The sequence below is a fragment of the Hemiscyllium ocellatum genome, chromosome 1, assembly GCF_020745735.1.
Source record: "Hemiscyllium ocellatum isolate sHemOce1 chromosome 1, sHemOce1.pat.X.cur, whole genome shotgun sequence".
Taxonomy (NCBI): Eukaryota; Metazoa; Chordata; class Chondrichthyes; order Orectolobiformes; family Hemiscylliidae; genus Hemiscyllium; species Hemiscyllium ocellatum.
Window position 1 is genome coordinate 33,809,189 of NC_083401.1, and position 14,346 is coordinate 33,823,534.

General features: G+C 39.4%; 1 protein-coding gene across 3 annotated transcripts in view; it reads left to right on the plus strand.

The window, feature by feature from the left end:
* uvssa (UV-stimulated scaffold protein A) overlaps positions 1–14,346 on the plus strand; it is a 103,927-nt gene that overhangs the window by 49,852 nt on the left and 39,729 nt on the right. For all 3 annotated transcript variants that reach the window (XM_060828611.1, XM_060828621.1, XM_060828602.1), the window contains exon 9: positions 5,853–6,009. In XM_060828611.1, the coding sequence (XP_060684594.1) occupies positions 5,853–6,009 (157 nt within the window). The remainder of the gene's footprint in view (positions 1–5,852; positions 6,010–14,346) is intronic.

Consider the following 14,346-nt stretch of genomic DNA (forward strand, 5'->3'; position numbering starts at 1 on the left):
GCTTCTCTGCTTGCCTTTTTCCATTTTCCCCCTCTTTGAGAGGACAGACAGGGTCACAATCTAATGGCTTACCTGCAAGATTGCACCTCAGGTGTACGTCACTCCCATACTACTGTACTTCAGTGTCAACTGAGATTTTATGTTTAGATGTGTGGAATGCAATTTAAACTGACAATCATTTGATTCAGATGAAATGTTTTGTTTATTGACAGGGTAACAATGAATCACACTGCACTATACATCATTATAATTTGATTAGGGGGTAGAAAACTCCAGCAGGTTTCTCTCTTTTAATTGTTATGCACTGGTTCATAATGTTGGGACTTAAGTTTTACTCTGCTTCCCATATTTCAGTAGCTCATTAACCTGGATACACGTGATGAATCATCACTTTTCTCGAGTACTAGCTGAATGCAGTGGAGCTAAATAATTTGAACTAGTTCACCATTTGATTTTATTTGTCTAGTTAGTTTTGCAAGTAAATTGATTATTGTATACAATGATATGGAAAGTACAATATTGGATTTCGTTGTGACTCTCCACATGCTGAGTTTTTAGTCAGCATAAAGTTGTAAAGCCAGAATACTGAATGCAGCCAAAGAAAAACCAGCTGGGATGACTTGCTTTGTGATTTTTCTCTGTTGACCAATGTTCAGAACCCTGAACAAGAGCCAAAATTTAAATATTCAAATTGCTGATAATTTCACATTTGCTTTTTGTATTAAAATAAATCTAAATTGTACAATAAATGAAATTTAGATTTTTAAGTAGATTAAAACTAGATCACAATTTCAACTAGTTCAGTGATAATTTAAGGAAAAATATTAAAATAATTTTAAGGTTTACTTAGGAAAATGTTTTGAAAGGTATTAGGAGCTTTCTCAGGTGCAAAACAAATATAATCTCGGAATATACTACTGTCTCTATTCCTGACAACTCTGATTGTAAAGTAGTGATGCATTAAAAGTATTTTGTCTGTCTTCACACTTCTCTTTATCCATTATAAATTTCTATGTTTATATTTGTAATGGGAGTTGTCCAGATAAACTTTTAAGTATATCCTCTCCTATTAGAAGTGCTGCAGCAAATTCATATACACATTTTCCATTTCAAATGAGAGCACAGGAATTTGTCCAATCTACACAATTTTCCCTTCCTTTAACAGGAAATCTGGGCAAGGTATGTAGTGGATGTCAAATCCAATGCTGCTAATATTTATTCCCCTCATTTAAGTGGAAACATTTACTCCCATGTGTAATTCTACAGACATTCAAATGGACATTTTTTGCCAGTACTAATACTCTGGTGGAATGCAAACAAATAAACATTTTAATACATTCTTAAATCAGGGCACGGTGGCCTTCAAATTTTTTTTTTAGATTAGATTAGACTTACAGTGTGGAAACAGGCCCTTCAGCCCAACAAGTCCACACTGACCCGCCGAAGCGCAACCCACCCATACCCCTACATTTACCCTTACCTAACACTACGGGCAATTTAGCATGGCCAATTCACCTGACCCGCACATCTTTGGACTGTGGGAGGAAACCGGAGCACCCGGAGGAAACCCACGCAGGCACGGGGAGAATGTGCAAACTCCACACAGTCAGTCGCCTGAGTCGGGAATTGAACCCGGATCTCAGGCGCTGTGAGGCAGCAGTGCTAACCACTGTGCCACCGTGCTGCCCACAATCTGTATGGTTGCTAAATTTGATGACAAATGTATGTAGAAAAACTGTGAAGAGGACATAAGGGCTACAAATGGGTACAGACAGGTTAGATGAGTGGGCAAAGATTGGGCAAATAGCATATAATATTGGAAAATATGAAATTGTCCATTTGGAAGAATAAAAAAAGTGTTCTAAATGATGAGGAATTGTAGAACTCTGAGATGCAGAAGGATCTGCATTTCCTGGTGCATTAATATGAAAGGTTAGTTAGTAAAAGCAGGAAGGATGTTCTCAATGATCAGGAAGTTCAGAACCAGAGGTCACAGTTTATGGACAAAGGGTAGGACTTGGATGAGGAGAATTTTCTTCATCCAGAAAGTGGTGAACCTGAGGTACTCTCTTCCACAGATAATTGTTGAGGCTAAAACAATGCATGTTTTCAGGAAGGAGTTAAATGCAATTATTGAGGCTAAAGAGATTAAAAAGTATGGGGAGAAGGTAGGAACAGGATACTGAGTTCAATCATCAGCCATGATCAGATTGAAAGGCAGAGCATGCTTGAAGGGCTAACTATCCTACTCCTTTTACTTGTCTATGTTCTGTGCAGGGTCAACAAGTGATAAGAAAGCTTTTGGAATATTAGTTTATTGTAAGAATTGAATCCAAATGTAGGGCTGTTATGCCTCAGTTATACAGGCACTGATGGGCCTGCATCTGGGATACTGTACATTAGTGAATTCCTGAATGGCATAAATGCGGCAAAAAGCAGTTCAGGGAAAGTTTGAGACACAAAGCCACCCGCCCATTCCCAGGGTATTAATGATGAAAGTTTGAAAGGGGAGTTTTATATCTGATGGAATTTAGAAGAGTAAGAGGTGACTTGATTGAAACATACAGGATCCTTATGGCCTCCGACAAGGTGGATGAGAAAAGGATGTTTCCTGTTATTGGAGAATCTAGAACTTTGGGTCACCATTTAAAATATAGGCTTGTCCACTGAAGACAGATGAGATTTTTTTTTGAGGATCATGATTCTTTGGAACTTGGCTTCCATAACCTTTTAAGGGAGAGAGTCGTTGAATATTTTTCAGGCAGAAACAGATTCTTGATATGCAAGAGAGTCAGAGGTTATTGGAGCCAGGCAGGAACGCAAAATGAATTTTATTGAATGGCAGAGCAAGTTCAAGGGACTGAGTGGTGCTTTCCTTCTAATTCGTATGGTCATATGTTGTCACATAACTTAAAATAAAATCTCTAGGGGCTTAAGCAGTGTTTATATGTACTGGGGTTTATGTGTACAAATTGTTGAAGGTGGCAGGGCAGGTTCAGAAAATAGCTAAAATAGTTCACAAAATCTTGGGATTTATAAATAGAGATGTTTAAAAATAAAAGTTAAGATGAATCTGTGTAAAAATACTGATATTGACTCAACTGGAGAATTAGGCTACATCTTTTTTAGGTGAGTACCTTGTAAAAGTAACAAATGAATCAAAGAACTGTGGATGTTGAATGTTAGAAACATGAGCAGAAATTGCTGGGAAACCTCAGCATTCTGGCAGCATCCGTGGAGCGAAAGCAAAGTTAATGTTCAGGTTCATTGACCCTTTTTCAGACTAGATCTGAAGAAGGGTCAGTGAACCTGAAACAGTAAGTCTGCTTCCTCTCCACAACTGCTGGTAGACTTCCTGGAGTCATCTACTCTGACCCTTTGAAGGTAGGGCACTGAACTGGACACGATCAGGCCTTCATCCCAAATAAGGACCCTCGAATAGAATGTCCTGCTTGTCTTGAGCTGCCAACCAATCAAAGGTGAACAGTTTGAGAACTTGGCAGCACCACAAAAAGGGACTGTGACTGCTGCTAGTAAAGCACTCCTAGGTTGAAACAGTAACTAGGACAAAGATAAGTGGTATTGGGGGATTCTGTCAGGCTGGGGATTGAAGGCAAGGATTGGAAATGACTTCAGTAGACACCCTAGCATCATGCGTATGCCCTCAGTCATGCACAAATTAGTGCAGATCAAGAGCCAGCCCAAAAATGACAGACGGCCGTCATAAATTTAGCTGTTGGATGAGTTGCTATAATTTGGCTTGGCTGGAGCTGAGAAATGTACAATACTAAAGTCATCCACAGCACTTTTACCTAGAACAAACTTCATTAGGGCGAAAACATTGGTTATCTGTCCCAATGTGAAATCGTCTAATTTTCCTGTCCTTCCACCTCGTTCATGTCTCCATGTGGACCTGAAATCTTCCATCTATGGTATCCAGTTAGGGATATTACACTTGATTTGAAGGCTTTAGAGAGAAGTTATAAAAGATTTACTAGATGGCCAAAGGGGCGATAGATTTCTGTTGCTTGGGTAGATTAGAAAAACAAAGGCTAAGTCTCCTGAATGAAGAAATGGTTGAGAGGAAGTTTGATAGAGTGCTCAAAACGATGAGATTCTAGATAGAGAGAAATGGTGCTCTTTGCTAGAGGGTTAAGACGCCAATTTTAAGTTGATTGCAATGAGAAACTTCCTTGCATGAAAACATGTTTCAGACCTCAAATGCACTTCTGAGAGAATGATAGAGACAAATTCAAAAATGACTTTGTAAAAGAGAGTTTGAATAAGCACCTGAATTGAGAAAATCTGCAGGGGTACTCGGAAAGTTGGGGGAAGTGGGATTACCTAATTTGCGCTTCAAAGAGCCAACATTGACTTGTTGGGCCAAATGTCATCCTGTGCTGCAACCATTTGGTGGTACTCTTGATTTCAGTTAAAGCATCAGTTTTTAAAGTCGTTCAATATTTTATTTCACCGATTACCTCCAACACAAAGCTATACATGCTTTCTGCTCAGCAAGTTAAAACAATTTCCAAAAAGCTTACTTGGTAGGGTGAAGGAAAATTCAGAAGGTCAAGAGTTAAAAAGTTTACAAGCATTAGTGTCCGTAAGAGCTTTCCATGATTCAACTTCTATCAGCAGTTTCTATTATCTGTCTGAACAATTTACCAATTAAACTTCAGAGCCGATCTAATGTTGTTAAAGTAAAGGTAAAGCCTCACAGCTGAGGAAACCTTCCTTCTCTCTCTTTCTCTCTCTGCACCGCTGAGGCCCTTTATCTTCTTCTTAATCCCAAGATTTCTGTCAGGACATAATCTCTTTCTCAAATTTACATTTTAATTACAAGTCCTGGTGAACTTGCTAAAATCAATAATGTCAGCATTCAGTGGCCTAGCTTTCAGCCACAGGCCCAGCCTTGCCATTTCCTGTTATTGATTCATCTTTTTAACTCTATCTTTGTTATTCCTTCAGGCAAATAGGTGACACTGAACAACTTCAAAAATATTTTCGTTTGTTATAGTTCTTTACAGAGGTCATAGTTTACAACAAAATGGAGCTGTATATGGAAATAAAAGAGAAAAATAATTTTTGCAAGAAACAACTTTTGGGTACTTCATTCCACTAGATTTCACATGAAAGCATAATTTTGATTAATGACCTTTCACTGTCTCAGAAATGCTTATAGCAACTTCTTTTTGATATAACCCAGCACGAAGCTAACTAATTGTACCCCTTGTACCCCTTCAATTTTCCCCTTATCAAACTATTAAGATGCAGTTCCACAGAGGGCTAGAATTTTTTGATATCTTTCTAAATTCCAGTTCATGTTTTAGCTTGGTCAGAAAATGTCTTGAGATTTAATTGTTTACATGACCTTGAAGCTTATGCAACTGAGTATGGTTCTTCTCTCCTAACATATGTTCACTTTTCATTTCTAACAAGATCACCTGATAGTGATCAATTTCAAAACCTGCCTTTCCCTGGATCTCTGTCTAATTTCTACAAATTACTAAATGTAGCACCCTACTACTACTGATTAGCTGTGGATGTGGAATTCAAAAACTATATTTCATCTTTGAGGCTTACTGCCAAAAAATGCAGTCTTTTAACTATGAGGTGGGAGAGCTATATGTTCCCCTAACTCATTTAGATAACCTACTTAAACATGTACTTAAACCTTTTTTTTAACAAACGTGTAGTACTTTACTGTTTCGTACACCTTGATAACTATCTGAAGAAATTAATAATTATAATACACTCTGTCACTTTGAATATTAGTTATTTGTGCATATTCAAATCTTTATTCCTGTCACAAGCAGAAGTTCTATTCTATATGTTGTATGTAACCGCAGGACTGGAGCCACTGACAAACACTAAGGAAGAGGTGAAGAGAGTAATGCCGTCCTCTGGCCCCACATGCCCACGGAGGAATGATGAGGAATCTGATCCAACAAGTGCCGCAGCAACACTGAAGATCTTGAAGACAAAGCTGGCCTCGCAGATGTGTAGGTAAGTGGATTTCATTTTCTCTGTTGTGACCGTTAAACATCTGTAGATAAATGCACCACAAGAACAAGAATAATATGCATTCATGTTGCATCCTTACTTAATATTTAAAAAGCTGTCCTTCAGCATTTCAGAAACATAATCAGATAAAACACCTCCATCAGATGCTCTTGGTTTCATATTGCCCCAGCAATGAGAAGCAACTTTATATCAGTGTAGTAAAAAAGGAAGCAGCATTTTGAGATGATGGCTATCTGCATTAGTGATGCTCTGTTGGAGCTACAGTGCTAGTGCTCTTATATGAAAACAAGTTTTTATTTTTCACCTGCAATTGACATCAATGATCTAGGAAGTGACCTTGTATCCTTTACCCTGAAAAATGCACCATTAATCACTTATTAATAATGATTAAGTCTACAGAAGATGCAGAGTTTCTCATGTCACGCTGTTTGCTTCCATATTTCCAGATTTGCAGATGTGTAGTTTTATATTATGTTGATCTATGAATTCACCTTCATGACATAGAATCAAAACTATTATGTAGATTAACAGAGAAGTGTGGTAATGTTTTTAACAAGAGCAACTGAACGTTACAAAGACTTGTATATGTAGTATAATGTGTCAAAACACTTATAATCTTACAAAACACTTCATATTGAAGGAGTTACTTTGAAATGCAATTTCTTTTGTTCTGTAGCTGAACTTAAAATCTACTGAACTGCTCCATTCTATGTAATTTAGGTACACCCACAGTGCTATTAGGCAGAGAATTTCAGAATTTTGTCCCAGTGACTGACTGAATAGCAGTACAGTCAGGAAGATGTGAGCCTTGAAAGGGAGCTTAAGTGGTATCGCCAGCTGTCTGCTACCCATGTCCTTCCTGTTGGAGAGCCTTTGTGTTATTGGCAAACTTAGACATATTACTCTCATCTATGCCTTACTTCGATTGTGGGTAAAGTGTTGGAAAAGGTTATGAGATAGGATTTATAATCATCTAGAAAGGAATAAGTTGATTAGGGATAGTAAACATGGTTTTGTGAAGGGTAGGTTGTGCCTCACAAATCTTATTGCGTTCTTTGAGAAGCTGACCAAACAGGTGGATGAGGGTAAAGCCGTTGATGTGCTCTGTATGGGTTTCAGTAAGGCATTTGATAAGGTTCCCACAGTAGGCTATTACACAAAATATGGAGGCATGGGATTGAGGGTGATTTAGCTGTTTGGATTAGAAATTGGCTAGCTGAAAGATGACAGAGGGTGGTGGTTGATGGGAAATGTTCATCCTGGAGTTCAGTTACAAGTGGTTTACGGCAATGATCTGTTTTGGAGCCACTGCTGTTTATCATTTTTATGGATGAGGGCATAGAAGGATGGGTTAGTAAATTTGCAGATGACACTAAAGTCAGTAGAGCTGTGGATAGGGAAGGATGTTGTAGGTTGCAGAAGGACAGAGATGAGCTACAGAGCTGGGCTGCGAGGTGGCAAATGGAGTTTAATGCAGAAAAGTGTGAGGTGATTGACTTTGGATGAAGCAACAGGAATGCAAAGTACTGAGCTAAAGGTAAGATTATGGGTAGTGTAGATGAACAGAGAGATCTTGATGTCAATGATCCTTGAAAGTTACCACCCAGGATGGTGGGATTGTTGAGAAGGCATACGGTGTGTTAGCTTTTATTGGTAGAGGGATTGAGTTTTGGAGCCTTGAAGTTATATTGCAGCTGTACAAAACTCTGGTGTGGCCACACTTGGAGGATTGTGCACAGTTCTGGTCACCACTTTATAGGAAGGATATGGAAGCTTTGGAAAGGGTTCAGAGGAGATTTACTTGAATATTGTTTGGTATGGAGAGAAGGTCTTATGAGGAAAGGCTGAGAGACTTGAGATTGCTTTCATTAGAGAAGAAAATAAGATTGAGAGGTGACTTAATTGAGACATAAAAGATAATCAGAAAGTTAGCTAGGTTGGACAGTGAGAGCCTTTTTTCTTATGGCGATGGCTAGTATGAGGGGACATAGTTTTAAATTAAGGGGTGATGGATATTGGACAGATGTCAGAGGTAGTTTCTTTACTCAGTAGTAGAAATATTGAACGACCTGCTTGCAACTGTAGTAGACGCGCTAACTTTAAGGGCATTTAAATGGTCATTGGTTAGACATTTGGATGAAAATGGAACAGTGTAGGTTAGATGGGCTTCAGATTGGCCTAAGGGCCTGTATTGCATGGTAATGCTCTCTGTTTTAATGATCCAAAAATCTGAAGCCTTCCTATACTATTTTGTACACTACGTTGGTTTTGCTTTTAGCAAATCATGCAAGGACTGCACAAAACACTACAAAGGACAAACAGGAAGACAGCTAACGATCCGCATCCATGAACACCAACTAGCCACGAAATGACATGACCAGCTATCCTTCGTAGCCACACACGCAGATGACAAGCAACATGAATTCGACTAGGACAAGCCAAACAGAGAACAGCCAGGGAATTCCTAGAGGCTTGGCAGTCATCCACAGATTCAATCAATAATCACATCGACCTGGATCCAATATACCGACCACTGCAGCGGACAGCTGGAACTGACAACCGGAAGCGGCAGATTCAAACCACTACAAATGCCGGAGGAAAGATCACAGAAGCGCTTCACAGGAGGCTCCCAAGCACTGAGGATGTCACCTAGACAGGGGACGAAACGTCTGCAACACAAATTCCCAGCTCGGCGAACAGAACCACAACAACAAGCACCCGAGCTACAAATATTCTCCCAAACTTATTATAAGTATATTAAGAGTAAGAGGATTACCGGAGAAAAAGTGTGGACTTATTAGAGGCCAAAGAGGCACCCTGTACATGGAATCTGAGGATGTGGGTGCGGTCTTAAATGAATACTACTTAGTTGCATTCACAGAGGAAAATGACACTGTAACCAGGGACTTTGGTTAAGCTTAAAAAGGAGGCGACATTCAATATTTTGACAGGACTGCAGGTGCATAAATTTCCAGGGCCTGATGAGATGTACCACTCTTTGGGTTACAAGAATGGACCATGATGTCTGAGAGGGTAGTGGAGGCAAGTCCTGTTTGCAACATTTAAGAAGCATCTGGATGAGCACTTAAGTGCCCGGGCATAATAGGCTATTACCAAGAGCAGACAAATGGGAATAATGTAGTTTGGGGTTTGTTGGTTGGCATAGAATGATCAAAGGGTCTGTTTGTGTGCTGTGTGAGTTTTTGACTGTAAGATGCCCTTATGTTGATCCTTGTGACAATTTCCTAGTCATAGCCTGCATGCTTAATATGTATAACCAATGCTCTAATACATTACCTCCAACTTAATTATTCTTATCTGATAAGATGCCATACAAGATGCTTTTTAGAAATTCAAGTATATTAGATTTGATTCCTTTTTTGTATCTATGAATGTGAAAAAAATAATAGCTTAAGTTTCCTTGATCAATATTAAACAGTCCTGCTCATTGTGCATATTTGTGGATTGAGGGTATCTGTGAGATCAGAATTTGAACTGATGACTCCATGGGGAATTTCTTAGTACCATCTATTGTACAGGTTGACGGAAATAGATCCTTCAGTTGAACTCGTCCATGCAAACCAGATATCTAAAACCAATCTAGTCTCACTTGCCAGCATTTGGCCCATAGCCGTGTAAACACGCCTATTCATATACCCATCCAGTGCCTTTTAAATGTTATATGTAATTGTACCAGCCTTCTCCACTTCCTCTGGCAGCTCATTCCATCCACTCATCACCCTCTGTGTGAAAAAGTTGCCCTTTAGGTCTTTTTTAAATCTTGCTGCTCTCACCATTCTAATATAAATCCCAATGAAATTATTTTTCTAATGACTATTTTTGCATTTGTTTGTATCATATGGTCTGTGTTTAAATGTATTCCTAGCAAGTGCAGCTCTCATTGTTTTTGTAGAGATTGTGCTGGAAACAAAAGCACAATTCATTTGAACTCAATGAAGCCATCTCAAAAAATCACAAAATAATTTGTAAACTCCATTTATCAGAAGTCAGAGGTTTCTGTGGTCTTTTGCACTACTTCTTAAAACATTTGAGCCAGGTCCACAAAAGCAACCATGTCTCCAAGATGGTACAAGCATCATTAGGACTTTGCACTATTTACATGTGCTTGCATGCTTTGGAGAATGCTCAAAAAAATATTCTGGTGCTTTTGGGCACAAGCACACTTGCAGACATGCTTTAAAAACCTTTGGATATAATTTACTTTTCATTTAGTATCAAGTTAAAGCCAGCGACTCAGGTTCAATTCCGGCCTTAGGTGACTGCGGAGCTTGCATATTCTTCCCCTGTCTGTGTGGATTTCCTCCGGATACTTTAGTTTTTTTTCCCACAGTCAAAAAATGTGCAGGTTATGTATTGGCAATGTTAAATTGTCCATAGTGTCCAGGGATTTGTAGGTTAGGTGGAAAAGTGTTTGCTAAATGCAGAATTATGTGGATAGGTTGGAGTCTGGGTGGGATGCTGTTCAGACTCAATGGGCCAAATGGCCACTTTCTACACTGTAGGGAATCTGTGATTTAAAATATAGTCACTTCCTGTCTATGATCCTATCCTATGATTTAATGCTGACTACCCCCAAAATGTGGAGGTGCCGGTGTTGGACTGGGGTAGACAAAGTTGAAAATCACACGACACTAGGCTATAGTCCAACAGGTTTATTTGAAAATAAAAGCTTTTGGAGTGCTGCTCTTTGATCATGTAACTAGTAAGGCAGCAAACATAAGACACAGAAATTATAAATAGGACACTAGCTACCTGATGAAGGAGTAGTACTCCGAAAGCTTGTATTTTCAAATAAACCTGTTGGCCTAGAACCTGGTGTCATGCGATTTTCAACTTTACACCCATAATAATAGTGGAGTGTTGTACATTTAAGAACAAAGCAGGCTGTGATGAATTTGAATTGAATTTATTGTCACGTGTACTGAGGCACAGTGAAAAGCTTTGTCTTGCAAGCAATACAGGCAGATCATATAGTTAAATAGCATAGATAGTAAATAATAGGTAAATAGTGGCAAAAACCAAAACACAGGTACAGGTGAATGTTAAGAGTTTGTAAGTCCATTCAGTATTCTAACAACAGTAGGGTAGAAACTGTTTCAAAACCAGCTGGTGCGTGTGTTCGAGCTTCTGTACCCTCTCCCCGATGGTAGACGTTGTAGAAAATCATTGCCAGGGTGGGATGGATCTTTGAGAATGCTGGCGGCCTTTCCTTAGTAGTGGTAGATGGATTCTATAGATGGGAGGTTGGTCTTTGTGATTGTCCAGGCTGAATTCACCACTCTCTGTAACTATCTCCAATCTTGAATGTAACAGTTGCCATACCAGGTACTGAGACATCCAGGCAGAACGCTTTCGACAGTGCACCTGTAGAAGTTGGCATGACAGTGAATACCCTTGCCAAATTTTCTCAGCTGCCTGAGGAAGAAGAGAAGTTGTTGGGCCTTTGTAATCAGTGCATCCACATGAAGAGTCCAAGAAAGCTTGTTGTGGATGACCACTCCCAGGAGCTTGACAGTTTCTATTCGTTCCACGTCTGTGCTGTTAATGTGTCGGGGGGCATAAGTAACATCCCACCGAAACTCAGTAACGAGTTCCTTGGTTTTGTTGGCATTGAGAGCTAGGTTGTTTTTAGTGCACCATTTTTCCAGGTCTTCCACCTCCCGTCTGTAGTCTGTTTCATCGTCATCTGAGATTCAATGACTATGACTATGGTGGTGTCATCAGCAAATTTGTAGTGGCATTTGTCTGGTATTTGGTGATGCAGTCATAGGTGTACAGTGAGTACAGTCAGGGGCTGTACTCACTGTACACCTGGGAGGCTTCAGTGTTGAGTGTTAGTGAGGATGAAATATTGTCCCCAATCTTCACTGATTGTGGCCTGTGAGTCCGAAAACTGAGGATCCAGAGAATGGGGCTAAGTCCACGATACTAAGTTTGGTAACCAGTCTTGAGGGGATAGTACTGTTGAAGGCTGAACTGTAGTCAATGAGTAAGATTCTTACGTAGCTGATCTTGGTGTCATTGTTCTAGGGAGGAGTGAAGGTCATGTGATACGGTGTCTGACGTGGATATGTTGGTCCGATAGACAAATTGGAGTGGGTCAAGAGGAGTGGGGAGGCTGGAGTTGATTAATGCCATGATCAGCCTTTCAAAGACTTTATGACCACCGAGGTTAGGGCCACTGGGTGGTAGTCATTGAGACATGCTGCAAGAGCCTTTTTAGGCACAGGGGTGATGTTGGCCCTCTTAAAACAGGCAGGGACAGTGGCCTGCTGCAGGGAGAGGTTGAAGATGTCCAAGAAGATCTGAATTATGAAATGCTTTATTCTGATTAAATGATTTATGTTAATTATGTTAAACCTATTTTCAGTTGTAATGGAACTGCATCAAGTTACCTTTAGTGTATAAAAATACTTTAAAAATTAAATTGTATTTCAAAAATGCCAACCAGTTGTGGTGACTATTGACAGATGTTGCTTTTAGTCACAGACAATAGAGGAAAGGAAAACATTTCTGATTTTTGGAAAATTTGCGCACACGACCAATTGCATTCAGGAGGTTTCCAAAGTGTGGAAAAAAGGTCCGGTGAGAGATTCTTGAAATTAAACAGCTGCAGATGCTTCATACCAACGGTTGTCTTCTCATTAATCATAGAGAACACATTGTTTTATACATGAGCTTGTTAGCACTTAAAGAGCAGGATGTTATTCTCTTTACAAATGATTCAGCACCATTCATTTGCTGATGCAATCTGAAGGTGGGGTGCATCCGACTTGTGACTCCCAGTTAAGGCCAACAACAGATCGAGCAGGTTTCCTGAGGGGAAGATTTCCTGCATCAAAGGGTCTGTAGCCTTAGAAGGATAGCAGACCAATCAGTGGAAGTGCTGCAGTCTGCAAGGGCACCTCACCTCTTCAGGGGCCACCTCACCATTTTAAAAATGAACCATTTTCCTAGAATATCACCAGCAAACCACTTTCAGAAACTTAATAAAAACTGAAAGAACTGTGGGTGCGGTAAATCAGAGACAAAAATAGATGTTGTTGGGAAAGTTCAGGTCTGAGAGCATCTGTGGTTAGAAATCAGAGTTAATGTTCCCCGTCGAGTGACCCTTTCCCTGAGGGAAAAATTCTGTTTTTGTCCTTACTTTCTGGTACCTACTGGCCTTCGGCCCTGGCAGAATGGGTTGTTTAGGGATACTGCAGGGTTCATCTTAGCAACAATCTGCCCAGAACTGACCCTTAAATATGTAGATTGGCCATCAATCACTGGTGGACAAGCAAACTTGGTGTAGCCTACTGAAATGATGTTCTGGGTATCTTACTTTACTTTCCTCCCTGTTCCACCTACAAAACTATCTCAGTAAAACTGGTAAAATTCTGCTTAGGGTAATTCGTCCTGGATGTAAAACCCTTAATAGCTTTTGAAAGGGAGTAACTTGAAAAATAATTGTCTGACATTATGGAGGAAGAACAGAGAAGATAGAAATAAAAGGTTGCAATGGACTAAAAAGCTCCATGTACAACTGAAATAACTTTGCAAAATTGCACATAGCTGTGCTGAAGGAATTTTAAAACGCTTAATTTAAAGTTTACAGCAGAGTGCTCCTTGTTTGATTTCCATGCTTTTGATTTCGATAATCTTTTTATATTTTGTGTAAAGCAATTATATCATTTAAATAAGTGCAACCGAGGCTCATTTAAAGAAGTGTCTCATTGTGAATGACATATATCTTATTGGCAGTTGCAAAAAACTGTTAGGCATGCTTCTTGGAAAATACTATCTGCAGAATAAGTTGAGCATTTTATGTCAGAGGAATTCCAGTAGTGAAAAATATGATAAAATCATGTTGTCTAGAAATTACCTAGAAGGCAAATTTGAAGAAGATTGGGACATAACAGAAGAATAGTCGCTCTGCATACAAGGTCTGAGTGACATAGATTTCTCAGCAGTGAAGCCTGCTGATTATAGCACATTATGGGAGGTATTTTCTGTTGAACAAGACAAAGACAATGCATATTGAATCTTTGTTAATGAAACAGCAGCTTTTGAAATTCATGATGTAGTTACACACTAAAAAAACACTGCTGAAATAGATCTTGATCAAGTAATTGTACTGTGGTTTCAGTGACTGAGTTCTTTGAATCGATCTAGTAGAAACAATTTGGCCTTTATGAATTAGTTGAAGGGTTTCAGGTCACTTGGCAGGAACAGATGAAGGAAATGTACCCCAACCAGTTGAGTAATCTATCTGGGAATGTCTGAAACTGACTACTCATGATGGCCCTGCTAGTAAGA